This window comes from Notamacropus eugenii, chromosome 2, assembly GCF_028372415.1.
Source record: "Notamacropus eugenii isolate mMacEug1 chromosome 2, mMacEug1.pri_v2, whole genome shotgun sequence".
Classification (NCBI taxonomy): Eukaryota; Metazoa; Chordata; class Mammalia; order Diprotodontia; family Macropodidae; genus Notamacropus; species Notamacropus eugenii.
The window spans coordinates 499,050,934-499,078,860 of record NC_092873.1 but is presented as its reverse complement, the minus strand read 5'-3'; the positions used below and the strand labels follow the sequence as shown (position 1 = coordinate 499,078,860).

The 27,927-nt window shown below is 37.9% G+C and overlaps 1 protein-coding gene across 4 annotated transcripts in view; it reads right to left on the bottom strand.

Annotated features, from left to right (window-relative positions):
* Window positions 1–27,927, bottom strand: part of PKN2 (protein kinase N2) — a 166,088-nt gene that overhangs the window by 4,005 nt on the left and 134,156 nt on the right. For all 4 annotated transcript variants that reach the window (XM_072648979.1, XM_072648978.1, XM_072648980.1 and 1 more), the window contains 4 exons: window positions 20,029–20,205; window positions 18,168–18,230; window positions 17,130–17,206; window positions 11,953–12,095 (listed from right to left, as the gene is read on the bottom strand). In XM_072648979.1, the coding sequence (XP_072505080.1) occupies window positions 11,953–12,095; window positions 17,130–17,206; window positions 18,168–18,230; window positions 20,029–20,205 (460 nt within the window). The remainder of the gene's footprint in view (window positions 1–11,952; window positions 12,096–17,129; window positions 17,207–18,167; window positions 18,231–20,028; window positions 20,206–27,927) is intronic.

Here is a 27,927-nt window from a genome sequence, read left to right as displayed (position 1 = left end):
ATGGGCAGTGAAACAGTCCTGTCTCTGACATGTACTAGTCACTGGGCTTAATTTCCCAGCGCCCTCAGGAAACACTCTCAGACTGTAAGCCGGAAGAGCGGAAGGCAACTGTATATAAGGGTGAGGAAATGACAGCTTTTCAGAAATGAAGGGGAAAGAAGGTGAAGAGATGGACAGAATTTTAGAGAAGTTAGACATGGCTGACCTCAGGAGAAAACTGAGGATAGAAAGGAATCCTCCTTTTTTTCAGTGGCACATGGCACCTGTACAAAAACTGATTATGTGTTAAGGCATAAACACCTCACAATTCCAATGCAGAAAGGCAGAAATAGTAAATGCATCCTTTTCAGACCATGATGCAATAAAAATTACACATAATAAAGGGCCATGGAAAAATACAAAAAACTAATGGGAAACAATTTAATCCTAAAGAATGAGTGGGTCAAACAAAAAAATCATAGAAACAATAACTTCATCCAAGAGAATGACAATAATGAGACAACATATCAAAACTTATGGGATGCAGTGAAAGCAGTTCTTAGGGGAAGTTTTATATCTCTGAATGCTTACATGAATAAAACAGAAAAAGAAGAGATCAATAAATTGGTTAAGCAATGAAAAAAGCCACCAAAAAAAAAAAAAAACCAAATTAAAAATCCCCAACTAAATACCAAATCAGAAATTCTAAAAACCAAAGGAGAGAATAATAAAGTTGAAATTAAGAAAACTACTGAATTTATAAAACTAAGAGCTAGATTTATGAAAAAAACATTTGATTCAAAAAAAGAAAGAAGATAACCAAATTACTAATATCAAAAATGAAAATGATGAATTCACCACCAATGAAAAGGAAATCAAAACAATAATTAGGAGCTATTTTGCCCAACTTTATGCCAATGACAATCTTAATGAAATGGATAAATATTTACAAAAATATAAACTACCCAGATTAATGGAAGAGGAAATAAAATACTTAACCCCATTTCACAGAAAGAAATTGAACAAACAAACCATCAATGAACTCCCTAAGAAAAAATCTCCAGAGCCAGATGGATTTACAAGTGAAATCTATCAAACATCTGAAGAACAGTTAATTCTAATACTATATAAACTATTTGGGAAAATAGGCAAAGGAGTCCTGCCAAAATCTTTGTATGATACAAACATGACGCTGATACTTAAACCAGGAAGAGCCAAAACAGAGAAAGAAAATTATAAATGAGTTTCCCTAATGGATATAGATGTAAAAATTTTAAATAAAATATTAGCAAAGAGAATAAATACATCATCATGAGGATAATACACTATCACCAGGTAGAACTTGTACTAGGAACGCAGGACTGGCTCAATATTAGGAAAACTCAGTATAATTGATCACATCAACAACAAAACTAACATCTCATATGATTATCTCAATAGATGCAGAAAAAGCATTTGACAAAATACAACACTCATTCCTATTAAAAAACACTAGAGAGTATAGGAATAAATGGAGTCTCCCTTAAAATGACTGCTACCACCTATCTAAAATCATCAGCAAGCATTATATGTAATGGGGATAAGCTAGAAGTGTTTCTAATAAGATAAGGGGTGAAACAAGAATATCCGTTATCACCACTGTTATTCAATATTATACTAGAAATGTTAGCTTTAGCACTAAGAAAAAGAAACTGAAGGAATTAGAATAGGCAAAGAAGAAACAAAGCTGTCACTCTTTCCAGATGATATGATGGTATATTTAGAGAATCCTAGAGAAACAAGTAAAAAATTACTTGAAATAATAAATTTAGCAAAGTTGCAGGATGTAAAATAAACCCACACAAATCATAAGCATTTCCATATATTACTAACAAAGTCCAACAGCAAGCTATAGAAAGAAACTCCATTTTAAATTGCTATAGACATTATAAAATATTTAGAGGTTACCTGCCAAAACAAACCCAGGAATTATATGAACACAATTACAAAACATTTTTCACACAAATAAAGTCATATCTAAGTAACTGGGAAAATATCAGCTGCTCATGGGTAGGCTGAGCTAATATAATAAAAATGACAATTCTACCTAAATTAATTTACTTATTCAGTACCATACTAATCAAAGGACCAAAAGTTATTTCACAGAGCTAGAAAAAACAGTATCAAAATTCATCTGGAAGAACAAAAGAATATCATGGAAATTAATGAAAAAAAAAATGCAAGAGAAAGTGACCTAGCTGTACCAGATCTGATAAAGCAGCAATCATCCAAACTACTTGGTACTGGCTAAGAAACAGAAGGGTAGACCAGTGGAATATGTTAACGATGTGCAAGACACAATAGTCAATGACTGTAGTAATTTACTATTTGATAAATCCAAAGACTCCAACTTCTGCAATAAGAACTCACTATTTAACAAAAACTGCTGGGAAAACTGGAAAACAGTATGGCAGAAACTATACACAGAGCAACATCTTACACCCTGTACCAAGATAAAGTCAAAAATGGGTACATGATTTAGATATAAAGACTGATATTGTGTCTCTGAAAAGAGACTCATTTCTAAAACATAACTGTGTGTGTGTTCATCCTTCGCTGCCAAAGAAGACCATGCCATCAGAGAAATGATGACATGACTTGCATTTGACTTTGTTTTGAGTGAGGGAGGGCTGTGCAGGTCACCAGCCTCACTTCTCCTCCAGAGCCATCTGAATCCAGTGACCAGATATGCATCAGGATGACTGGAGATGGCCCAGGATGAGGCAGTTGGGGTTAAGTGACTTGCCCAAGGTCACCCAGCTAGTGAGTGTCAAGTGTCTGAGGTGAGATTTGAACTCAGGTCCTCCTGACTCCTGCCCTGGTGCTCTATCCACTGCACCACCTAGATAAATATAAATATAAAGAACTGAGTTGAATTTATAAGAATACACGTTATTCTCCAATTGATAAGTGGTCAAAGGGTATGAACAGGCATTTTCAGAGGAAGAAATTAAACCTGTCTATAGTCATATGAAAAAATGCTGTAAATAACTAGAGAGTAGAGAAATGCAAAATAACTCTGATGTGCCACATCACACTTACCAGATTGGCTAACATGACAAGACAGGAAAATGAAAAATATTGGAGAATATGTGGGAGAATCGGGAACACTAACTCACTGCTGGTGGAGCTGTGAGCTGATCCAACTCTTCTGGAGAGCAATTTGGAACTATGCCCAAAGAGCGACAAAACTGCATACTTTTTGACTCAGCAATACTAATTCTAGGTCTGGGTCTAAAAGAGATCATAAAAATGGGAAAAGGATCCACATCTACAAAAACATTTATAGCAGCTCTTTTTGTGGTGGCAAAGAATTGGAAACTGAGGGAATATCCATCAACTGGGTAGTACCTGAAGAAGTTGTGTGGTTTATATGAATGATACTATTGTGGTATATGAAATGATGAGTAGGTGGACTTCAGAAAAACTTGGAAAGACTTATAAGAACTGATGCTGAGTGAAATGAGCAGAACCGGAACATCATACACAGTTAACTGCCACATTGTGTGATGACTGACTTTGACAGACTTAAACTCTTCTCAAAAATGCAAGGATCTAAAACAACTCCCTCTCCACATCCAGAGAAAGAATTTTGGAGTCTGAATGCAGATGGAAGCAGACTATTTGCTCTCCTTTTCATTTCTTGTTTCTCATGGTTCCTCCCATTAGTTCTAACTCTTTACGTCATAATTAATGTGAAAATATGTTTAATGTGAATGTGTAAGCAGAACCTATGTCAGAGTGCATACTATCTTGGGGAGGATGGAGGAGAAGGAAGCGTGAAAATTTAAAACTCAAAATCTTAAGGAGTGAATGTTGAAAACTAAAAATACGTTATAAAAAATTTAATTAAAATATAAGCTAAGAAAAAGAAACGCAGGGGACAGTTTCAGAGAAGTCTATAATATCTGACATCAGAATAAGAACTTACACAATGACAACAATATTGCAAAGACAAACAACTTTTGAAAGACTTAGGAACTCTGATCACTGCAATGGGATTCCAGGACCCATGATGAAAGAATCTTACCCACCATGTCCTGATTAAGAGGCGATGAACTCAGAATGTAGATTGAAACACACACACACACACACCTATATACACATGTATTTGTAACAGGAGTTTTCTGTTTCTTTCCTTCTCAATGGGGGTGGGGAGAGATGGATGGAAAAATGGTAGATTTTTGTTGATCAAAATAAAATTTATTTTAAAAATTCATGTATTTCATTGTTAAAGAAAAAGCAGGCAAGAAAATGTAACTAATGAGCCACATATCTACTCTTTTATTTCTATAAAATCTTTAGAATAAACATATTCAGGGCGTCTTTGAAGAAGGTTTAAGAACAGAGGCTTGTACAAACCATGTTATAAAGCAGATTATATCTTTACAGTTACAAAACTGACTGAGAAGTGTAAGAAAATACAAGAACTTACTGTATTTATTGCATGCTATTAAAAAAACCCCACTGAGCGAGGAGAGTGAAACACTTTCATAAAGGCTGAATTTGGACTCAGGTTTTCTTGAGCCTAGGCCCTCCAGAGAGTCACACAACGATGTCCACTGGGTTCAATACAAAACTCTTTCATCCAATTGTGCTGAGCCCTCGCTGCAGCAGTGACCCTTTATTCTTCCTGGATCAGTTTTCTATCACATCCTCAGCAGAAGCTATTTTAAACTCTTGACTGTGCTGATCTTCAGATAATGGCCCTCTCTACTCCACACAGCTTCCATCCAGTCACTTACATGTCTCCCAACAACATGTGAGTGACCTTTCTTATGATCCTCACTACTTAACAAATGCTTCTTGACTCTTTAATTGAGAAAACAGAATTGCCTCTTCCTCCTTTCCTTCTCCACCTCAGAATTCTTCTTCATTCTCTATTTGTCCTTCCCTTCTCCACCTCAGAATTCTTCTTCATTCTCTATTTGTTCCTGTTTTTATTCCTTTCTCAATGAAAAAGCTTTATCCTTTCTAAGGTAATCTTCTCATGTGTACCCTTTGAAAAAAATTCAATTTTACTTTGAGTTCCAAATCCTCTCCTTCCCACCTATGGAAACAAGGTTGGCAGTGGATAGAGTGCTGGGCCTGGAAGTGAGGAAGACGTGAGTCAAACCTGGCCTTAGACATCTGGGCAAGTCACTTATCCTCTGTCTCAGTTTCCTCAACTGTAAAATGGGGATAATATTAGCACATACCTTCCAAGGATGTTGATGTTTATTAAATGTGATAATATTTATAAAGTACTTGGCACATAGTAGGCACTTAATAAGTTTCACTAAACAAGCCTGTTACAAATACGTAGTCAAGCAAAACAAAATTTCCTCATTAGCCATGTCCAAAAAAAAAGGTTCAATTTATACTGAGTCCATTAGCTCTTTATCTGGAGGTAGATGGTATATTCATCATGAGGTCTCTGAACTGTTGGTTTATGTTGATCAGAGTTCCTAAGTCTTTCAAGTTTCTCATCTTTACAGTTATATTTACTTTACAGTTATTAAACTGTATAAATTATTATTAAACTGTTTTCCAGAGTCTGCTCATTTCACTCTGCATTAATTAATACAAATTTTTCCCAGGTTTTTCTAAAGCTACCCCCTTCATCATTTCTTATAAAACAACTGCATCCCAACACATACCCTAACCCTAGATTCTAGCCCTAACCCTAAATGCGCTCAGCCTACTCCCCAACTGGTGGGCCTCCTCTCAGTTTCCAATTCTTTGCCACCAAGAAAAGAACTCTATAAATAATTTTGTATACGTGGGTCCTGTTCCTCTTACTTTAATCTCTTTGGGGGAACAGGCTTAGTAATATCGCTGTATCACACAGAGTACAGTTTAAAAGCTTTCTGAGTACAGTTCTAAAATAATTTCTAGAATGGTTGGACTAATTCATATTCCACCAAGAGTGCACTAAAATATGACCTCCATTCCTTTTACTCCTCAGTCATTTGCCAGGCTAATGTCCCTGCTCTGGCTATACCTTCTTTCCTTCCCAATCTCCACCACTTAGCGTAGTTTATCTCCCAACATCTACCTTCGCCTCTCAAATCTCTTGCTTTTTTGTCCTATCACTGGTCATGCTTCATCAACCCATACTCTCATCAACCATGTTTTCTGCTTCAAATCATATGCTGCTGAACAAAGACATAAGAAATCACACAATTGTGCTGACTGGGTCCGTTACACATTCATGTTCTCTAATCTCAAGTAGGTCCTCACTGCAACAAGACAACCCTTCCACCTCCTCCCCAATTGACTCTCTATCCCACTCACCATACTATCTACTCAAACTGTCTCATCTCAAGTCTCCACAGCAATCTCTCAGCTGAAGACCTTAACTTTGATTAGAAAAGTCATTGCTATGGGCTTCCTCTTTCCTCCTCCTCCCTAGCTACTCCTCTTTTCCTATCTTAACTCCAGTTTCTGGGGAAGAGATGGACATGTACCCTTTATTCCATCCTTTCTGACATACTGTCTTCAATATCATCTCACCTCTCTTTAACCTTCAGTCTCTCCTTATCTATTAGTTCTTTCCTCCTTACCTAGAAGCATGCCGAATTCTCCTCTATCCTTAAAAGTTCGTTAGCTCGTAAGACTCTCATCCTCTCTTTCTTATTCAAGTTCCTTGATGCCATCTACACTCAGTCTCCATCTGCTCTCATCCAAACCCTCTAGTATCCCAACCTCACTCAACATTAACCATTGTCTCCAGAGTTAAAAACAATTTCAACTGTCTAAACTGTCTCTTCTCAATCTGAATCTTTCTTGACCTCTCTTCACTTAGTACAATGCCTAGAAAATAGTAAGAACTTAATATGTACTCGTGGAATGTCTAGACAAGATGACATTTGAGGTGCCTTTCCAAAAGCTTTAGGCCTATGCTAGCTCTTCCTGGAGCCTAAAAATCTCTCATTTGCCCTTGCCATTATGCCAAGTTATTACTCTTGCCCTCCTTTGCTGCCCAAAGGTTTCCTCACTTCCCACTCACTTCTCATTTCATTTAAATCTGGCTTCTGGCCCTACCCTTTGAAGTAAATTTCTCCCCCCAAGGTAATCAACAATCTCAACTGCTGGACCCAATGGCCTTTGGTTAGGCCTCATTTTACCTGAGGCTGACACAGCTGATTATTCATTCCTCTTGCAAAATTTCCTCTCAGCTACCATGACACTGGGCTCTCTCCAGAGTCTCATTCTCTTTACTGGCTCATCCTTCTTTTGTTTTTGGTGAGCTCATTAGCTCTTACAGCTATTCCTATGCACATCACTCTGAACTCTCTCTAGGATTCTAGCCCCATATCATCTGTTGGCTACCTCTACATGAATGCCACACAGACAGCTCACAAACTCTACATGTCTAAAACATGTTTTCTTCCAAAGCTCCTCAAGTCAAGGGAACATGAGGTACAAGATCACTCTTCCAAATTTTGTTGATCATACCAGCCAGCATGCTTCTAGTTATCAAGGCTGAAACTTTGGAACCACCCTGGGACGCTTCCCTCTCCATTAACTCTCACATCTTAAACAGCTGCCAAAGCATGCTGAACCGCCAGGACATCTTCTGCACTCTTCCATTTCCTTTAAGTTTAGGCCCTTATTACTTCTTGTCTGAATTACTGCCATAGTCTTCTAATTGCTCCCCTTATATCCCCAGTTGCCCTACCCCCCTTGAATCTAACCTGTATTAAAATTCGTAGTGGATATTGCTAAAATACTGTTCTGATCGTGTTACTCACCCCCAAATGGACTTTAGGATGAAACAAAATTATCAGCCTGGTAAATTAAAGCTCTCTACATCTCAATCCCATTTATCTTCCTGTCATTACTTCTTATGACTTCCTTTTATATACTTTCCATTCTATTTGAATTGGCCCACCACTCTAGCTATTCTCCCATCTCTGTAAGAAGGGAATAGTATGGTATCTTGTTTTGCTTCCACAAATGTTCTTGAAAAATAGTAAAACTCCTAAACTGATGGGAGCTTGTGATAGGATAATCATGCATAACCTGTTTTGCAAGGATGATGGTCTAGCACATCTTGGCTACAGGGGGAAAACTAGAAAGGTGGGGCCATGACAAACAAAGCCTAGAGGTCTTGGCCCCTACACAAGCATCCTCACTACCACACCTACATAATCTGCATAAAGAGGGAATGTAGGGAAGTAAAGTGAGGAATCTGAGGAATCTGAACTAACCCTAACTCTCACAGGAAGGCCAGAACAGTGTAACCTCACTCCAGCTTCAGCATCAGTGTGGGTGTTCCTAATGAGCACCACACCCACTTCCTCCAGGGAAGCATAATAATAATAAATGTCTCCCTCCACCTACTGTCTATCACACGGGTCTTCCAGAGGGTACCTGGGAAGGGAAGCAATGGCCAGTGGCAGCTCATCCAGGGCTCACTCCCTGACCTTGCCTGGGAAGTCCTGTGATCTCCAAACTGTGTTTCTCATGCTGCATACAAAGCCTTTTCAAGTCTCAAGTGCACTCACTTTTCAATTCTCCCTCCCATAGCCCCTAGGCTTCTTTCTAAGCAACTCCTACAGAGGAAGTGACACCTCCTACAAAAGGCCTTCCCTTACTCCTTCCAGTTCCCCTTTCTTGTAGTAATTAGCAGTCTTTCCCTTTTAAAATTATCTTCTATATGATTTGAATCGTGTTTACTTTTGAAAATAATTGTACTGTGTTTACTTAGGAAAATGTATCTCCCCAGTAGAATGTAGGAAGTTTAGATTTTTAGACCTTGTACATAGGATAAATAAATATTCTTATATTTCACTAATCAATGTGACTCCATCAGCACTGACTAGTTGTGATGCACCATAGGTTTTTGGTCCATAAATAGCTTTCACGGAATCATAAAACCACTTTGCATTGTTACTATCAGCATAAAACTGAATTTCATCTGCGTTCTTACTGAGCCACGAATCCTCCATCTCTCTAAGCTTTGCTTGTACTTTGCTTTGGATGGAATTAAATGCTGCCTTCTTAGAGGTGGATGAACTATCCTGCTGGTAAATCCTGTGGAGTTCATGTTTTTCATTTAGCAGCTTCTGAATTTCTCCATCATTTTCATCAAACCAGTCTTGGTGTTTGCAAGTACTCTTGACGCAGAAGAGCAAATGCAGTGATGTACACCAAATCTCTGAGAACTGCCCACTCCCCTTCTGCTCCACTGTTGCCAACTGTGTGTTGACTCAACTTTCCCTCCAAGTCAACAGCCAACTGTTCACGCTTAGAGAAGAGCTCTAATTTGTCGACATTAATTCTCCTGGTAGTCATTTTGCTTTGGGGGTGGTGCTTTTGATGAATGCAAATATTTAGCTTGGAAAGTTTTGAATGCAGTGGATAAGTTCACTTACCTTGGCAGTGTACTTTCCAGGGATGTACACATTGACAATGAGGTTGATGCATGCATTGCCAGAGCTGGCTCAGTGTTTGGGAGGCTCCGAAGAAAGGTTTGGGAGAGAAGAGGTATTAGACTGACTACCGAACTGAAGGTCTACAGAGCCGTTGTGCTGACCTCATTGTTATATGGTTGTGAAATATGGACAGTCTACCAGCGCCATGCCAGGAAACTGAATCACTTCCATTTGAACCGTCTTAGGAAGATTCTGAGGATTATCTGGGCAAGATAAGGTACCAGACACTGAAGTCCTTGCTCAAGCTGAACTGCCAAGTATTCAACTATGCTTCAGAGAGCGCAACTCTGATGGGCTAGCCACGTTGTTTTAATGCAAAATGTACACTTGCCAAAAAGACTATTTTATGGAGAACTTACATGGGGCAGGCAATCACATGGTGGCCAGAAGAAACAATACAAGCACACTCTCAAGGTCTCTCTCAAGAACTTTGGATTTGACTGTGCAACATGGGAGACACTGGCACAGAACTGCTCAGCATGGCGTGCCCACATAAGAAAAGGTGCTGTGCTCTTTGAGCAAAGCAGAACTGAGACAGCACAAAGTAAATGCAGAACACGCAAATTTGTGATATCCACCCCAAATAGTCACACGGACTATCTGTGCCCAACCTGTGGTAAAGCATTCCAAGTTCATATTGGTTTGATCAGCCACAGTAGGACACACTGAAACTTCACTTTATCATGGTGATGTCACTTTGGTCCTCTTCAAAGATGAAGGACAACAAACCAACCATTCTTATATTTATGCTCAATATACTTATATTAATATTTATATTATATCAATAATTATATAAAAATTACATACAAATATATAATTAATATTATATTAATAATTATAGTAATACATCTAATATTCTTCATGTAAGTAAGTAAGCCCTGAAACATGAATAGAGCCTCCTAAATGAGATATGTGATCCCTAAAGAATTCTATACTGATAATTCTCTAATCTCACATCTTCAACTGCTTTTCAGATACTGTGGACTGGATGCCGAATAGAGACCCCCTTAAAATTTTCCTCCACCTCCAACATTTCCTATTACTGCAGCATCACCATCCTTCCAGTCCTCGGCTTTACAAGCTGGGAGTTATGCCCACCTCCTCACTACCTCTTACGGCACAAGTCCAAGCTCTTGCCAAGGCCTGTCGATTTCAACTCTGCAACATCTCTTGAATACAAATCCTTTTCTTCTCTGACACAGCTACCCTCCTGGTGCAGGTACAGACCCTCATCTCCTCATGTCTGGATTACTACAACAGTCTGCTGATGGGTCTGCCTGCTTCCAGTCTCTTCCCCACTCCAACCCATCCTCTGGAGATTTGGCCACTAAAGTGATTTTACTAAAAGTGAAGGTCCGACTATGCTCACCCTGCACCCCCTCCTCCAATAAACTCCACTGGGTTCCCAGGAACATATGCTCTGTTTAGGATTCAAAGCCCTTTACCACCTGGCCCCTCCTACCTGTCCAGTCTGATATCTTACTCCCAAGGCGAGGAGTCCCTTTCAATCCAGTGACACAAGACCTTCCATCTCGTTTCCAGGCAATTTTCTCTTGACTGTCCCCCAGGCCCAGAATATTCTCCCTCCTCTCTTCCTACTACTGCCTTCCACAGCTTCTTATAAATTCCACCTATAATCCTATAAATCTATAAGAAACCTTTTCCAACTCCCCTCAATTCCAGTGCCTTCTCTCTCTTAATTATTTCCTATTATCTTGCACCTAGCTTGTTTGCATATATTTGTTGTCTCCTCCATTCAATGGTTATGAGTTCCTTTGTGTCCTCAGAGGTTAAGCACAGTACCTGCCACATAGTAGACACTTAATAAATGCTTACTGATTGACTAATCATACTTGATACTAAGTGAATAAATAATGACTGTTACTTGAACTATGATAAGCAGTAGGCTGTACCGCCATAGAGCTGGTCTGTTAGTACATAAGAATGGACAATGAATTAAACCCAGAATTGATTAGGAGGAAAGAGGACTAGACTGCATTTCAGGAACTGAGCAATTTTTTAAAACTGCTCCAACCCCCACTGACAGGAACTAAAGAACCATTATAGAAACGTTCACCTAGCCAACTTTAAAATAAAAATTTATGACACGATAGGGTATTGGGATTCTACAGTTTTACATATTTAGGACATCTAGAAATAGTAAGAGTTTCTATGTGCACATTTTTTTCTCCAGAAATTTTACTTGAAATTCTAAGAAATGTAATCTACAAAAGACCGAAAAGAATTACTTTGTGAGTTTTTTTGTTTAAAGCTGACTTTCTAATTTGAAGGCCAGCTAGTGTTCATTTCTGATGAAGGCTTTTCCGTTAGTTCTGCTGCCATGTCTTCCTTGCTCTATCCTCAGCATCCTATACAAAGACTATGGCAGACATCAACAGCTTCAGAGGCAGATATGGTGAGATATGAATAGATATGGCAGCTAAGTTCTCCGTTCTTCCTGAAGCACCTAAGCTTTTGGTTGCACTCTCTTTTTCTACCCAGGACTGCTTACCTCTCCAACCAGCATCTCATATATAAGCACGCCGAGCCCCCACCAGTCCACGGCTCTTGTATAAGATGTTTCAGTCAAGACTTCTGGAGCTAGAAATTCTGGAGTGCCACAAAATGTGCTTGTTCTGTCTCCAAAGCCCATTCCTGAAAAGCAGAAAACCAAATGATTCTTTAGGTACCTCATATGTTCTTTTCTTCCCCCTCTAGAGCTAACATAAAAATTAGTTGGCATCTTCCTAAATAAAAAATACACAGGGAGATGCAGAAGTCACATATCACTTTGGCCCTTCTCTCAGAACACACCTGGTCTCATCATTTTCTGATGAGTAGTAAAAGTACACAGGTAATTTGGCTAAATATATAACAGCCGACTCAATTCAAAATAAATTAAATTTAAAAAATTCAATTCAAAATATTTTAGCTGTTAAAATTATTTTTTACTCTCAATATTCTTTTATACTAATTTTATAATGGACTTATTTTTTCTTCTAGGGAGGATGATAAAATATATAATGTGACTAAAAAACCAGATGGAAAAAATTCCAAAGAAGTTAATAAGCTTTTAAACCAACATCTAGATAGTGAGTTTCTGGATAATCATGTGTTGACTAAGGCTATAAATACAAATTCATCATGCAATACAAGAATATAGTTCACTCATTTCCACTGTGCCTATTCCTACAATTTACACATGAAGTCATCAAATTTATGTTGTACACACTGGCGCTATTACTGAATGAGCATTTATTACAGAATGGATATTCCAAAAGGCTGAATACCTTTTATATTATTACTTTTAAAAAAGAAGTAAAACTTTATGAATCCGTTAAATAGGGCAAGATGAATATCTACACTTTACAAATAAACTCTCCATAAGCATCTGATGCTTCAAGTAACCTGCCCCAAATCAGGAAGTCATTTAATAGAACAGGAAAAAAAATGAGGTCTCCTACTTATTCCGATGTCCCCTGTTCACTACTACAACATATTTATACATATTACTTTCAAGGCATAACTGAAGCCCTCTTCTGACTTCACTACTTCCATCACCCACAACATCTCTACCTATATTTTTATATAGTTTTGGGGGCAAGAAGGGAGACAGAACATGAGTCTGCAATTCCATCAGAACGATGTGCTCTCAGGGAGGAAATATTCTCAGTCAGGGCAGAGGAGCGCCTGACTCAGCAGCTCCTGATTCATGGTGTCTAGAAGGGGATTTGCTGAGGGTCCCAGAGACACCATGCATCAGAGGCAGGCCATGAACCGTTGGCTCTGAAGCCATTCCGCTGACTTTCCTTTTATATGTGGTCCATGGATATTCTGTCAGAGCACAGTTATTGTAGCTCATTCATCCAAAGGAAGCTGAGAGCCAGTTCACTTAACTTAGAAGTATTTTAAGTCTTATTTGCTATGTCCCTTGTTAGAGCCACAGGCAAGAGTATCCATACCCAGTAGGCATTATTTCCATTAATTGCATTTAAACTGCATCTCTGACCCCAATTGCGTTAAAAGAAAAAGCTCCCCCTTGATGTTTTCCTTTACAAGGAGTGGAGGGGCCAGTAGGTGAAGACTACTTTAACCACAGAGATGCTATCTGCAAAATGCTTTGCAAACGTTAAAATACTATGTAAATGCTGGCTATCACCATTATATAAAAACCATTCAGAGGTAGAGGGGTACAGGAGAATCCAGAGGATCTGAGTTCCAGGGCAGCCTCTGACATACCCCGGCTCTGAGATCCTGGGCAAGTCACTTGGGCCTCTCAGGGCCTCAAGCAGCTCTCTAAGGCTGTAAGTTGCCAAGAAGTTACCAACCTGCACTCATAGAGCGACCTCCCTTATACGTACCAGTGACATCCTACATCTAGCTCAAAGAAATTAAAAAAAATTGAAGTAAGAAACAGAAAAAAATGGACTTGGAAGGGGACTGTGATGGTGTGGCAGAAAAAAAAAAAAGGACTAAATTAATTAACAAAGAGCTCTGGAAAAGTCTATCAATATTAATGCAAACCTGAGCACTTTATCTAAATGGGAGCTCTCTGGCAAGATGGCCAAAATATTATTGGAACAACAAAATCAAATCAAGATATAACTTCTTGCAATTAAAAAGAACACCCAGAAGAAAAAAGGGATATGAAGCAAAAAGGAGGTATGTTCACAATTAAGAGGCAATCCAAGAGTAGGCAGAACTGTTTTCCTCAAACAGTCAAAGGCAGGAAGAGATGCCGTTGAATATATTTTCTGATCACTGTCTCTTACAGTGTTAATAAGCAATAAGACCATCCTCAAGACAACTGCAGCTCACTTTACAACATCCTTTGGAGAGTATAAAAAGGTAGAAAAATTCTACATGAAGAAATTTGACAAGCTCTTCCCAAAAAGTCAATAGCTTTGACAGTTGGCACCTTAACTATGAAGGTGGGCACAGGGGAAGATGGTGACAAGTATAATGGAAATTGTGGTTCATATCTGAGAAACTGAAGAGGTTAAAAGACTACAGACTGCTTATAAATCTCAGACCTGTTCTGCAATTCATAATCCTTCAGCATTGCTCCAGGTACTGAAAGGCTAACTAGCTTGTCCCATTCTCACATAGGCAGAAGAGAGTCAATTAAAGCTGTACATGACAAGCACTGAGAAGTGCAGAAAGATTAAATTCATAGTATATCAACAGAAACAAATAAACTGGTTGTGGGAGTTGCTAGATTCAACCCTGCATTTGGATCATTAATTAGAGGAAAGATAAAAATCATTATCAATTTAGAAGGTGAATGATGAGAAGACATTAAATGCAGTAGCCTCAACTTGACCTATAAAATAAGCTACTGATGTCAAAAAGGAAGACAGAACCAAAAGATGCCTTAGCTAGCAAAGAGCATGATGCAGCAGAAAGAGAACTGGATTCAGCTTCAGAACTGGGTGTGAATCCCATCTCTGTCACTCTGTCTGTGCGGCTCTGGGCAATACACTTCACTTCTCTGGCCTCAGTTTCTTCATCTGTAGAATGAAGAGCCGGAGCACAATGGCCTCAAAGGTATCTTCTAGTTCCAAATCTAGGAGCCAACCAGAGGGATACGGCAGAGAAAGGCAGTGACAACAGCTTAGGAAGCAAACTCAAGTGAAAACATTTCAAAGGAAGAAGATAGAAGGTTTGGAGTGAGATCCAAGCGTCCTCCAACCAGAATGGCAGACTGTCAGTATCTTTAATAAAGACCGGAATACCCTCAGAGTGAGGAGAACCATGCTGGGCAGTAACAACCTTGAAAGCACTCAAGGCTCACGTCACATGCTACCTCAGGGAGGTGAAGAATCCAGAAGGATACAAAAGGCCACAGACCATGTTACTACTGAAAAAAAAAAAGGCAAATGAAAGACTTGTACTACCTACCATTCTACAGAAAGATACCTGCTCACCTTTATGAGAATAATTTAAACATCAATGATTGCACTGGTGAAAATAATGGAAATAGAAAGACTGTCACAAATGATTCTTTACTGCAGGCCACATCTTCACAGTCACAGCTGACCTGAGAGGAGGAAGGTCCATATGGACAAGGGATCATTACCTAATGCTGGTGAGATTGGATACTGAACTGATTATATCAAGACCCAGAGTATTAAGAAAGCTACCCTCAAGAGGCTGCTTTAACAATCCACACAGGGAAAACTAAATGGATGAAAAATAACTATTGTATATACTATTATATATAGCTGGAGGACCATTCCCCTGAGGGAACACATTAATACATATTTCTGGGAGAGACACTTCAGGTGACTAATAAGCAGTGCCCAGAATTGAAAAAGGAGGAAGTAAATGACTGAATAACATCTGAAACAACTGCTAACATTTATATGGAGAGCTTTAAAGTTTACAAAGTTATCTCCTTTGATACTAGGCTCTGTAAAGTGAACTTTCACCTTGCAAGAACTGATTCTTGCACCTAGAACCAGGCCTCTACACACCACTTCCTGGCCATCTCCACAACATTCCTCCATCCCTAAACCCCTACTTTTCAAATCCTGTTTATGTAATACTTTTCTCAATTAGAAGTTTCTTGAGGGCAGAGACTGTTGGGTTTGCTTAGTACCTAGCAAACAGGAATCATTTAATAACTGATTTCTCGAACTAGGTATCTATCAATCTCCTAGTTTTAACAGTATCAGGCTACTTCCTAGCACAAAGGCCCATTTCCCTCCCTACAGAAGCGCTTTTCTGACAATGTCATGTGTTTGTGAATTTAGGAATACCCAACCATGGAAGAATCAAACTTTGTGTAAAGCAAAGTACCATGGAGAGATGCATAATGGGGACAAATAAATAGAATATGGTGTTTCCAAAGGTGACCAAAGAAGTTCCTAAGAGGTAACATGGAGAAAATGGTTGACAGGAAAAGGAAGTAGGCTAGTCGTGTGGCAAAAACAAGAGAGAGCAGATGAACAGTAATAGTTTTCTACTTGTATCCATAAACTGTAAAAAGATTTAAAGGAAAGATTCTAGTATGTTACGTGGACACTGGAGAAAATCTGTGGAAAATGCAAAGATCAAATAGAAAAAATGAGAAAGCATGAAGAGATTGCAAATTATACCAATGGAAGCAAATACCCACATTGATAAAATTAGAGATTCACTGAATTAGTAAGAAATTGATTTTTATATATCTCAAAGTAAGATACTGAGTCTTCATAATTCTTTTTGTACAATGCTTAACAGGGACAGGATCAACTAGAAGCCTACTGGTGCTTTTCTATAAAAACAATTATTGTATGAAGAGAATGTTCATTTCCCATGATGATATCCAGGAAATTCAGGTGTTCAATCATGTCAGTGTTAGACATTAAGGACTCATCATGGCACTGAAGGAATACTGAAACGGGAGTAAGAAACCTGTATTCCAAACAAGGCTTTGGCCCCTATGACACTGAGCAAGCCATCTTTCCAAATCTTCCAGTATTCAAATGTGGAGTGGTGGATTACCCTGCAAGTCTCTTTCATCTCTGAACTCTTGTGAAATTCATAATAATATGATAATTAAATGTGGACAACCCAGAGGATTTTTAATAGAGGAAAAAAAAAGTACTTGAAACATACCTTCCCGTCCACAGGCAATATTCGTAACTACCAAAATACAAAGGAACAATGAGGCTTTGAAAAATAACTTCAATAAAAGTAAATTACCTTCTTTGCAAAGACCAAAATCAGCAATTTTCACAAAGCCCTCTGTATCTAGCAACAAGTTATCTAACTTCAAATCTCTATGTGGGGAAAAAAAGAAATGGAAAAAAAATTAAAATTAATGTAATGAAATGAATATATAATCTGGTTCAAAAAATAAATTCCTTCAGTAAATAAATGGCCAAATATCCTCTTTATCAAGTACAGGTTTTCCAAGTTCTGATTTAGGATTTAAATCCTCTACTGGAGATTCTGATTTTTTTATCTCCTTTTGGCAATACTTACTTTGCTTACAAATAATGATAAATGAGAATTCAGTTTTTCCTATTATGGTAGGAAAAAAGAAGCATACTCAAAAAAGGAATATTTTATCACTTAGAAAACACAGTTAAAAGAAGGAACCCCAATACCATAAAACCTCATCAAATTCTGCCTTCACTCATTTAAAATTTGTGACTTCAACCTGAGAATAGTTTAACTTTGCATTATGCAGGAAGGATCTGCTAAGTATTTTAAGGTGTAAAGAGCACCTTTAACCTACTTGAAAGAATAAATGTTTTACAAGGATATTACCAGTCATTTACTGATGCTAATCATAAATTGATCCTTATCTATCTATGTCCAGACTCTCTACTTAGGAACACGTTCTTGGTACTTAGTTTGAATTACGGATTCATTTGAAAATAGTAAGATTTTGGATGTATATAAGCTACTCCATAAGTTTTATTGGTCTTTCTATTCCTTGGTCTAGGCAAGTTTACTTTCATACCTTATGTGAAAAATCTTATTTGTGACAGTTCTGGGTTGAACTATCTTGAGCTCTTTTAATTAGGGAGAAAGAAAAAGATCCAGACAAAAAAAATGTTATTTCCAAGGACAACCTGATGTCCTCATTTTGAAGTGCCGAATTAGCTGCTTGGAAGGGCTAACATACATATCTCTTTTGGTAAGTCGCATACTAAACAACATCAGAAATATGAAAAGTCTCACTAGCTTTAATTTCTTGTTCAAACCCATCATGGGAGTGTATGATTTACTTACCTATAAACAATTTTGTGCTCATGTAAATATTGCAATCCAAGAACTACACATGCAGCATAAAATCTGTTTAAAGAATTAAAGCAAAACAGATTTAATACATTTCATTGATTTTTGGTTTTAATTTATTACATTCTGCTTTGAAAACAGTAAATCTTTTAACTTTCAGTCAAGAGCAGACAAGTGGTAGACAGACTGGAGGGTTTTTAAAATGTATTTATATATACTTTATATTCAGACTAAATTTTATATAGGTACTTGGCAAAGCTTTAAATGAATTGGCAGTAGTTCAAGAAAACAGAGGAAACTCCAGAAGACAGATGAAACTGTAGGGTTTGAAGACGTTTTAACTCTCCATCATCTCTATATTGCTTTGACATTTTGAGGGTTTAAAAACACTTTTCCTAATATGATTTTTAAAATCTCTTGATGTTTTTTCCCTCCAGCTCTATGTAACCAAATTACATTTAATTCAGTGACTAAATACTAAGTGTCTGTGTGCACAACACTGGGCTAGAAGTTAGGGGAAATGCATATCAAGATCCTGTCCTCATGGGGTTTATAGCTTAGTTACATCAGTGTCATATATAATGAAAACTGGGGGTACAGTGCATAGAGTGTTGGGCCTGGAGTCAGGAAGACCTGAATTCAAATCCAGCCTCAGATCATCAGACTGAAAAGTGAGTGAAGAACAACACCAGGGTCAAGGACCAATGATTTTACTGGTGTAGTAACTCCAGGCAGAGAAATAAAAACCATTCTATAATTTATTTGTAGAGCTGCTGGAGGCTGAAAGTTACCTGACTTGCTCCTAGGACTAGACCTGGATTCAGGCAGTCCTGAGTTCAAATCTCCTCTCAGACACTTACTAGCTATGTGACCGTGGGTATATCATTTAACCTTTATTCCTCATCCACAAAATGCAAGTAATAATAGCACCTACCTCCCAGGATTGCTGTGAGGATCAAAGGAAGTAACATATGGGAAGCACTTTGCCAACCTTAAAGCATTATAACTATTACTGAGTCTGAAGTGGGATCTGAACCATTTCATTCTGACTTCTAAGTCTGCTACTCTATAAACCATAACATGCAGCTTCAACACTTTAGGTCTAATCAGTTTCACACTTCATCATTTACTTATGTTTTTCTCAATTTCAGCGGTCACTCATCCATCTTCCTAACAAGGTAATTTACTCCTTGGGGACACAGGGCCTGCAGTTTCTTTCTATAGCCCACAGTACCTAGCCAGGTACCAATCATATAATAGGGACTCTGCTAAACAAAGGACTGGTACTTTTAACCCATCTCAGGAGGTAGTTTTCTCATTGCAATGAGCACTTCCACTGGAAAACAGGATTATATATGACTAATCATGGTAAAAACTTAGAGGAAGAAGTAACCTTTCATGGTGATAGAAGATGGGAGAAAAAACAAATGATCAGAGGTAGGTGGTGTACATCAAGCAAGTGATTTGTCTAAGGTCACCAAGGATATCGGATCCAGGATTCAAACATAGATCTTACAAGTACGAACCAGCATGTTTTCCCACTGGGCAGGCAGGAAATGAAACCCTGTAAAGCTCATTTGCTTCAGTCACTTAAAGCAATAAGCAAGGTCAGGCAAAAATGTCATTTGTTATTTGGGGTAATTCATGCTAGAACTTTCTTATTACTATCAATAACAGAATAGAGAGTATATGAACAGTGAGGATATTAGCTTAAGTAAAGTATATAGAGAATATCTGGAGAGCTTTATTATTTACTACATAGATCTATCCTTCAGGAAGAAAACATCGTTTAATGTTCATGTTTTTGGAAGAATAATACTTATAAAAAGCAGAGAAAGTCTATAAGCATACTTACACAGCTCTTGGTTCAGAAAATACATCAGTATGAATGTGCATCATTAGGTCCCCGCCGGCAGCATATTCCATTACAAAGCAAACATGCTCTTTGGTTTGGAAACAAGCAAAAAGGTTCACCAAAAAGGGATGCCTTACACTATTCACAGTTTCAAAAATTCGTTTTTCACACATGAGGCTGAAAAAGAGCATGAAAATGGCAATTCAGTCATCCGGCATTTAAATGACAATTGATAAACAGCAGTCTGTCAGCAAACTAGCACTTACTGTTTCTGGCACTATACAAAGTGCTGGGGATACAAAGAAAAGCATAGAAGTCCCTACCCACAAGCAGCTCAGTCTGATAAGGGACGCGTGCAAACAATTATGTAAACAAGCTATCTGCAGGAACAAAGGATAGGTTGGGGCAAATGGTGAAGGCCTTTAAAGGCCAAACAAAAGTATTTATAATTTATTTTAAAGAAAGGAGAAGCCAACAGAGCTTCAGAGTGGGGAAACAAGTGACATAGGGAGGCTATTACAATAATTTAGGTGATAAAATCCTGAAAGACTGTGTGAACAGAAAGAAGGGTTAAAGTGCAACAGATGGTACAAAGGTATAAACAACAAGGTGTGGCAGCCGACTGGACATGGGGTGAGGAGAGGGTAACACCAAAGCCACAAACTGGGAGATGGGAAAGGATGGAGTCTGGAAGAGGGCGGATGTGACAACAGCGACGCCAAGTTCTGCTTTAGACAAGATGAATCTGAGGGGCCTGGGGAGGCCTCACTCAATGCTGATATGGAACTAAAGATCAGGAAAGAGACTGGAGATGAATGTACAGATGTGCATCATCTGCATAAAGATGGCAATTAAATCCATGGGAATTAGGAGGCTAAGTAAGCCTGGCTGAATGACGAACAATATAGTGAGGAGATGGCAGGGGACAGTGAAGGCTAAGGAAAGAGGAGCCTCTGGGCATGGCTGGCAGCAGCAGCAGGGAAGGAACCAGTAAGTATGGAAAGGCTAAATATTAGAGAGAGAGAAGGGATAATTGTGTGGGCAGTCTGCTGGAGAAGAAGATAGAGCAGGCAACCCTGGTAAGGGCGACCTTATTATCAGAAACTGGAGGACAGGAAGTGGTGTTAAGATGCACAATTGTCGGGAAGAATGTTGGTGATCCCTTTTCTTTCTCTGGATTATTATACATTTGCTATGCTAATCCCAAATACACATACTAACAGACTAAATGAATGGGCCTTCCATCTAGTGGGATGCCATCATCTAGGAAATATCTATTCTTTATCCATTTGGTTTTAGCTTATTTTTAGTTTTTCTTCTGTGGGATGCTAGGCAGATTACTTTTGAGTAGCTCTGGATCTCACTGAGGATGACTTGCAGGATTCTGGATCCTGAAGCAACCAGAAATATGTCATGATCAAAAAGGAGAACCTAGTACTCCTTGACATCTATGGCAGGGATTCATAACCTGGGATCCTGGCCCAATTTCAGGATGTTTGTTAATTTGGGATGGGAAAAAATTCTACTTTCACTAACCAGTGACTGAAATCTAGTACTTCCTACAACTAAGAATTTTGAAAGAAAACAGGTCCACAGGCTTTACCACTGTCACAGGAGTCCATGCCACAGAAAAGGTTAAGAAGCACAGCTCTCCAGTGAATCCAATTCCTCTTTTCCATTCAAAATTAGTACAAGACATCTTCAATGGTGAATACACACCTACAGTGTCCCAAAGGTCTTAATAACACCCTGTATATCATTGCTATACAGTTCATTTATCGGAGGATTTTTCAACAAAGTTCCTTCTACTGTTGCATTTATCAAACCTCAAGATGTTTAGCATTTGTATGGGAGACAACTTGGAGGATAGATTTTTTTGTATGTGCCAATTGTTTATTAGGGACCTAGGTGGGGATTAAGTCATTTTTGGCAGCAACCTTCCCCATGGTGGCTAAGACATTGCCAAGTTCTTCATTCTCATTCTTGAACCAAGTGAATTAAAAAAAAAATTCTGAAGCCTCTTCATCCTTAAAGATCTTGAACAATTCCATGCCTTGCATTGTATAAGGGGCCCAACCAACATATCTATCAGATATGTCTCTCACAAAATTGGTATATTTAGTGCACTGCCCACCATGATGATAGTGCCATGACCTCAGCATGTTTTCTTGGATGTGCTGTGACCCTTGCTGAGAACCAGTTATGGGGTAGTGCAAAGTCTAATGGATGATGTTCTGCTAGCCCCAATGGCACCACAATGGAAGGTGGAAGATAAGGTTCTTAAGTCAAATGCCTTTTGTAATCATGAAGTAGTAAATCCAATGGGAATCATATTTTTTTACCTTGTAGTTGCTCATGTGACTGTGGCATAGTGGGAAGAGTGCTAGATCTGGAGGCAGAAGACCTAGATCAAGTCAACAAACATTTAATACGTTCCTACTATATGCTAGGCTTTACACTAAACGCTGGGGATGAAAAGAAAGTCAGAAGCCTAGTTCCTGCCCTCAAAGAGCTCACAGTTCAATGAGGAGACCATAGGTATATGTGCAGATAAAATACATGCTGGATAAAGTGGAGACAACCTTAGAGGATTCAAATTCTGGTTCTTCTCCTTGTGATGATGTGGTCTCAGGCAGGTTAGTTCCCCTCTCTGTAACTTAGTGACCATATTTCTAGGTTGATGGTGTTGGATAAATGGCTTCTAAACTTGCTTCCAGTGCTAAACCTACAACCCTGCCTGGTTTGTTGTAGAAAATGTTTAATATATTCAAACACATGTTCAAGTGCCTACTACCTATAAGGCCCTGGTGCTGACGATACCAAGACAAAAATCAAAAAAATTCCTGCCCTAAAGGAATAATAGGATATATATCCAGGTAAGTAAATATAAAGAATTTCTTTCAGTAGAGGGTGAACATTATTAACTACTAGGGAGATCAGAAAAGGTATCTTGTAGGAAGGAGCACCTGAGCTGAACCTTGAAGGAATCTAGGAATTCTAAGAGGTAGAGCTATAGTGGCATCCTAGGAATGGGAAGAGGAGGTAGCAAGTCATAAAGTAATGTAAAATAAGCCTAGAAAGCTAAGTGCAGTCAGACTGTGGTGGGCTTTAAATTCTAGGCTAAGGAATTTATAATTTATCCTAGAGGTAACAAAGAAACATTTAAAATTTTTGAGTAAAGAAGTAATATGATCAGATCTGTGACTTAATACTAATTTGGCAACAGGTAGATGTATTACAGAGGGAAATTTGAAGGGGACCAATAATGAGGCTATTATAATAAATTGGGTAAGAGGCTGTATGAGTACAGATTATGAATTGGTATGAGATATGGAGGTAGATCTGATGTGACTGCGCAATTGATTACATTTTGGGGGGGCGTTGGGGGAGAGAAAACTAAGATTACAAACTTGACAACTAGAAGGATGACAGCTTTTTTTCCTTTTAATAGTATGAATAGTCAAGCAAAATATATGTGTGTGTGTATATATATATATGTGTGTGTGTGTGTGTGTGTGTGCATGTTGTATACATAAAAACATGTACAAATACACTCACACACCCTACTTTCTGCACCCTGAGTTTATCACCTCTCTGTTAGGAGGTGGGCAGGACCTTTCATCACAGCTGACTGTTACACTGACCTGAGTTCTTAAGTCTTTATAACACCGTTGTTATTGTATACACTGTTCTCCTGATTCTGTTCACTTCACTCTGCATCAGTTCATAAAAATATTCCCAGGTTCCTCTGACACGTTTCTCTTTGCCTTTATTATTTCTTACAGCACTTTAGTATTTCATCACATTCAGATGCCACAACCTCTTCAGTCATTTCCCATCTGATAGGCATCCTTCATTTTCTAGTTCTTTGCCATCACAAAAAAGCTGCTATTGTATCTATGGGTCTTATTCCTCCTTCTTTGAGGATGACATTACCTTCCGAAGAAAAATGTTTAAAAGAGGGGTGGGTCTGGGATTAACGAGTTCTGTTTGAGGCATGCTGACTTTGAAATGCCTATGGGATATGATATCCTCCCCAACAGCAGGCAATAAAGGAATATAGTTAAGAGTAGATATCAGGGCTGGACATATGGATTTGTGAGTCTTATGCACAAAGATAATTGAAATCATGGGAACAGATCAGATGACTGAGAAAAAACTCAAGCAAACAATATTGGACCTGGAATCAGGTGAAGCCTTTGTTCAAATCTGACCACTTATGTGACTAAATTTAAATCAATTAGCTTTTCTAAACCTCAGTATTCTTAACTATATAAACTGGGATAATATTGTAAGTGCCTACTTAACAGGGTTGTTGTAAAGACTCATAGGCACAAATATTAATAGCAGCTGGTTTTTTTTTGGTGGCAAAGAATTGGAAACTGAAGGATACTCATTAATTAGCAAAATAGCTAAACAGGTTGTGGCATATGAATATGACAGAATACCAAAGTGGCGTATGGTGCAAGGTCAAACAGACTGCTATTAATGTCTTCTTATTTTCCTTTTCTTATAACAGTGTCCTTGATTTTTTCCATTCTTTTTACGTCTCCCTTTTTTGAGCTATTTTGGTAATTAATGCCCAAGAGAATTAAAAAACCAATGACATTCCCTGTGGGTTGTTTCTCCCATTAGAGTGTGAGATGGGACTATCTAAATTTTCTATTTATATTCCCAGCACTTAGCACAGTGCTTTGCACAAAATTAACCCTTAGTAAAAACTTTATTCATTCATTATTTCATTCATTCACTCACATCAATTCCAGCACAAACTTCCTCGGTGTGTCTACATCTAGCTACAAATGTCTTAGTCTTACGTGCCATTTCCGTGACTTTGTATAGGATATAAAATAATGATACTATGAGTATGAATGTGGTGGTTCCATTACCTATGTCATTTACAAATGTTCTTGAAGATGATCAGAGCGAGCCTCATTCCAATCCTGAGATTCTGTTTGCTCTCTTTTGCTGTTCTGCACACAGAAAGGCCATGTCCTAAGCTGGGGTTGTCTCTGGCTGCTATGGGGTTTTCATGGGGCACAGGGGGTGATGTCTTTGCTGGCTGAAGCAACTTCTGGGCTTTTTTGGCCTTTGTGGAGATTCTATTGGTGAGACGTCTCCATGAAACGGTGATAGTCAGTGTCCTTATTTTTAAGGATTTTCTCAGTCAAAGCTATTTTAAATGGGTTGTGTTACACTGTTGTAACTGCATGTTATACATTCTGCTCTTTATCCTTTCTCTGTTCTACCTTGTTAGACTACACATGATCCCCCAGTTAGTGACTTCCATATCACTGGCAGACGGGAAAGGACTCCCAGGGAAATCCTTTCCTGTCTGTTAAACGTCTGCTTCATTTCTGGTACCGTTGTTCATAACCTGCCATGCTCAATATCTACCTACTGAAGACAATAACATGCTATAAAGATGGGAAGTACCTGAGTAACAGAGGCATCTTTGGTTTTCTGCTGTCCTCTTTAGTGCTCACCTCTGCATTTAAGCCACTGAGCATCCAGGGAAGAATACTGACCTGCTTTAGAGAATCTGGGCAAATTCTTCAAGAATTTCTCTACAACTACTACTTCTGATTACAGATAATAATTAAAAAAACACATTAGGGCAGGAGCTGATTACTGATTAGTACCAGGAAGTGAAAAGAAATGGCTGAAACATAGTTCATAACAAAGTCATTGTATGCACTGATAACGTATCAGCCACAAATGGTCTTTCATAAAAATCCTAATTAAGAAGCTTGGCCCTCAAAAGAACGCCAATCCTGAAGGATGCTACTGGGCGGTACAACAGAATGAGTACTAGATTCAAATTCTGCCTCTAATACTTAACTACTTGTGTGACTATGGGACCTTAGGACCCGTTTAGGCCTCAGTTTCCTCACCATAAACGAAGCTGAACTGAATGACCTCTGAGTTGTTCTGGAGCTCTAAATAGATGATCCTGTGCTCTATCTAAAAGAGTGACACTCTTTTCATAATGTTGCAGGAGACTGCACAGTGGCAAAACTTTTCCCAACTGAAAATGATGACCATCTGCTTCTGAGAATGGAAAGCCTAGAAAAGGGCACTAAACATCTGAGTACAACAAACACTGAGGATGTTCACACTTAGTGCGTGTTTTTACATAGATATGAAATCATAATTTACACATGCTTGATTACCAGTAGTGTTAACACTTTCTTTCCAGAGAGCAAACAAGTATTAAATATGCAAGATATACATATTGAAAACAATTAGTTTATAAGATTAACTCTAAATAAGAATTTAGAAATAAAGCAATATTTGATAACCTCATGCCTATTAACTTAATGTTATGTTTAAATTACAATGATAGCACAGATTTCTCTCTAGGTAGTAATATATGTTATGTTTTTTCCAGCAGTCAGGAAAGAATGGTTTTGATTTATCCACACTCATATTTTTGGTCACCAACAGACTTATCTAAGATGGTTCGTATTGAGAAGCAAAGCTACCTGGGATAGACCTATGTAAAACTTTGTTTTAAGTAAAAAGATAATAAAATCAAGAAACAGAGATAGCAAAACCAAGAAGCTTGAACTAAAAACTGAAACAAACGAGAGGAATTTGTTGAATTTGAAGAGAATCCCAAAGTTAATTTTTTTAACTAAATAAAATTTTATTTTTACATAAAACACTGGAGTGGTGACACAGTAAATATATAACTGAATCTATACATTTTCCAATTCTATTAAACCAAGTCAAAATCAGTTCAGAATATTTTCAGAATCTCATTTAACACTGACACTTTACTTACCTGACTCCCTGATCAAAACATGCCTTTTAGAATTCTATAGTAATGGTCTATTTTATAACTATGTTCTCAACAACCAGAATATAACATATCTGCTCTTATTAACATTCAGGTAAGAATACTTCCCTTAAAAGAAAAAAAAAAAGCAATGCTTTACATCGAAAAAGCTTTTAATTCGCTTTTTCAAAGTGCTCCAGAACTTGAAACTGTGAATCACAATGTGGTAAGATGTAGACCCATCAACCTTAATTTCACTCTAAAGTGCTTTGAATCTAAAGTATTTTGAATGAACTCATTTTGAAAAATGAAATTAATTGTAAAGACAAGTATTTATACAAGGACATGGATCTCATGGCTAACAGGTTTTTAAAAATTCAATATAATTATAACAATGTTTTAAAGTCTACCTGCTGTGTAAAAAGCAGCATGATATTTTAAATGTTATATTAATACAGTTGTCATCTAGATTATATAACACACCTGTTCAGTTTTAAATAGTGACAGTAAACGTAGCTATTATGAACCATTGTCTAGAATCTACTTAATAGCTTCATATTGCAGATGAATTCCTATCCCCAATATATTACAATCTGTTTTTAATTATGAATACAAAATCCAAAAGCCATTTTTTTTTTAAAGCTTTAGGCTTCTGTGTGCATTCATTTTAAAATTTCAACAGACACCTAATACTAGGAAATGATAAAGAAAACATTAAAATGAGATTCATAGCCCCATCAAGATCAAAGGAAGTGAAACTAGCATTTAAATCTTATGAAGGTGTTAGACTAAATGACCCTAAGGTTTCTTTCTAGCTCCAAATCTATGATCCTAAGGAATTTCTACATGAATATTGAAACATTTAGTCAAATCATTTTTTAAAATTTAGCAAATCTGGTTTATGGGGAGATATAGGTAAAGCATCCTGAGGAAACGTGACTGATTTGGACAAGATGTTTTGATTTCAAATAATGGCTATATTCTATATTTAAGGCTGTCTATAATCACCTAAAAACTGATTTTTCTGTTGTTTTTCACATGACTTGAAACAAAAGCCTACTATTAAATGATGTTAGTGTATTTTGTTCAAGATTAGAGAGGCATCTTTGTTGACCCAG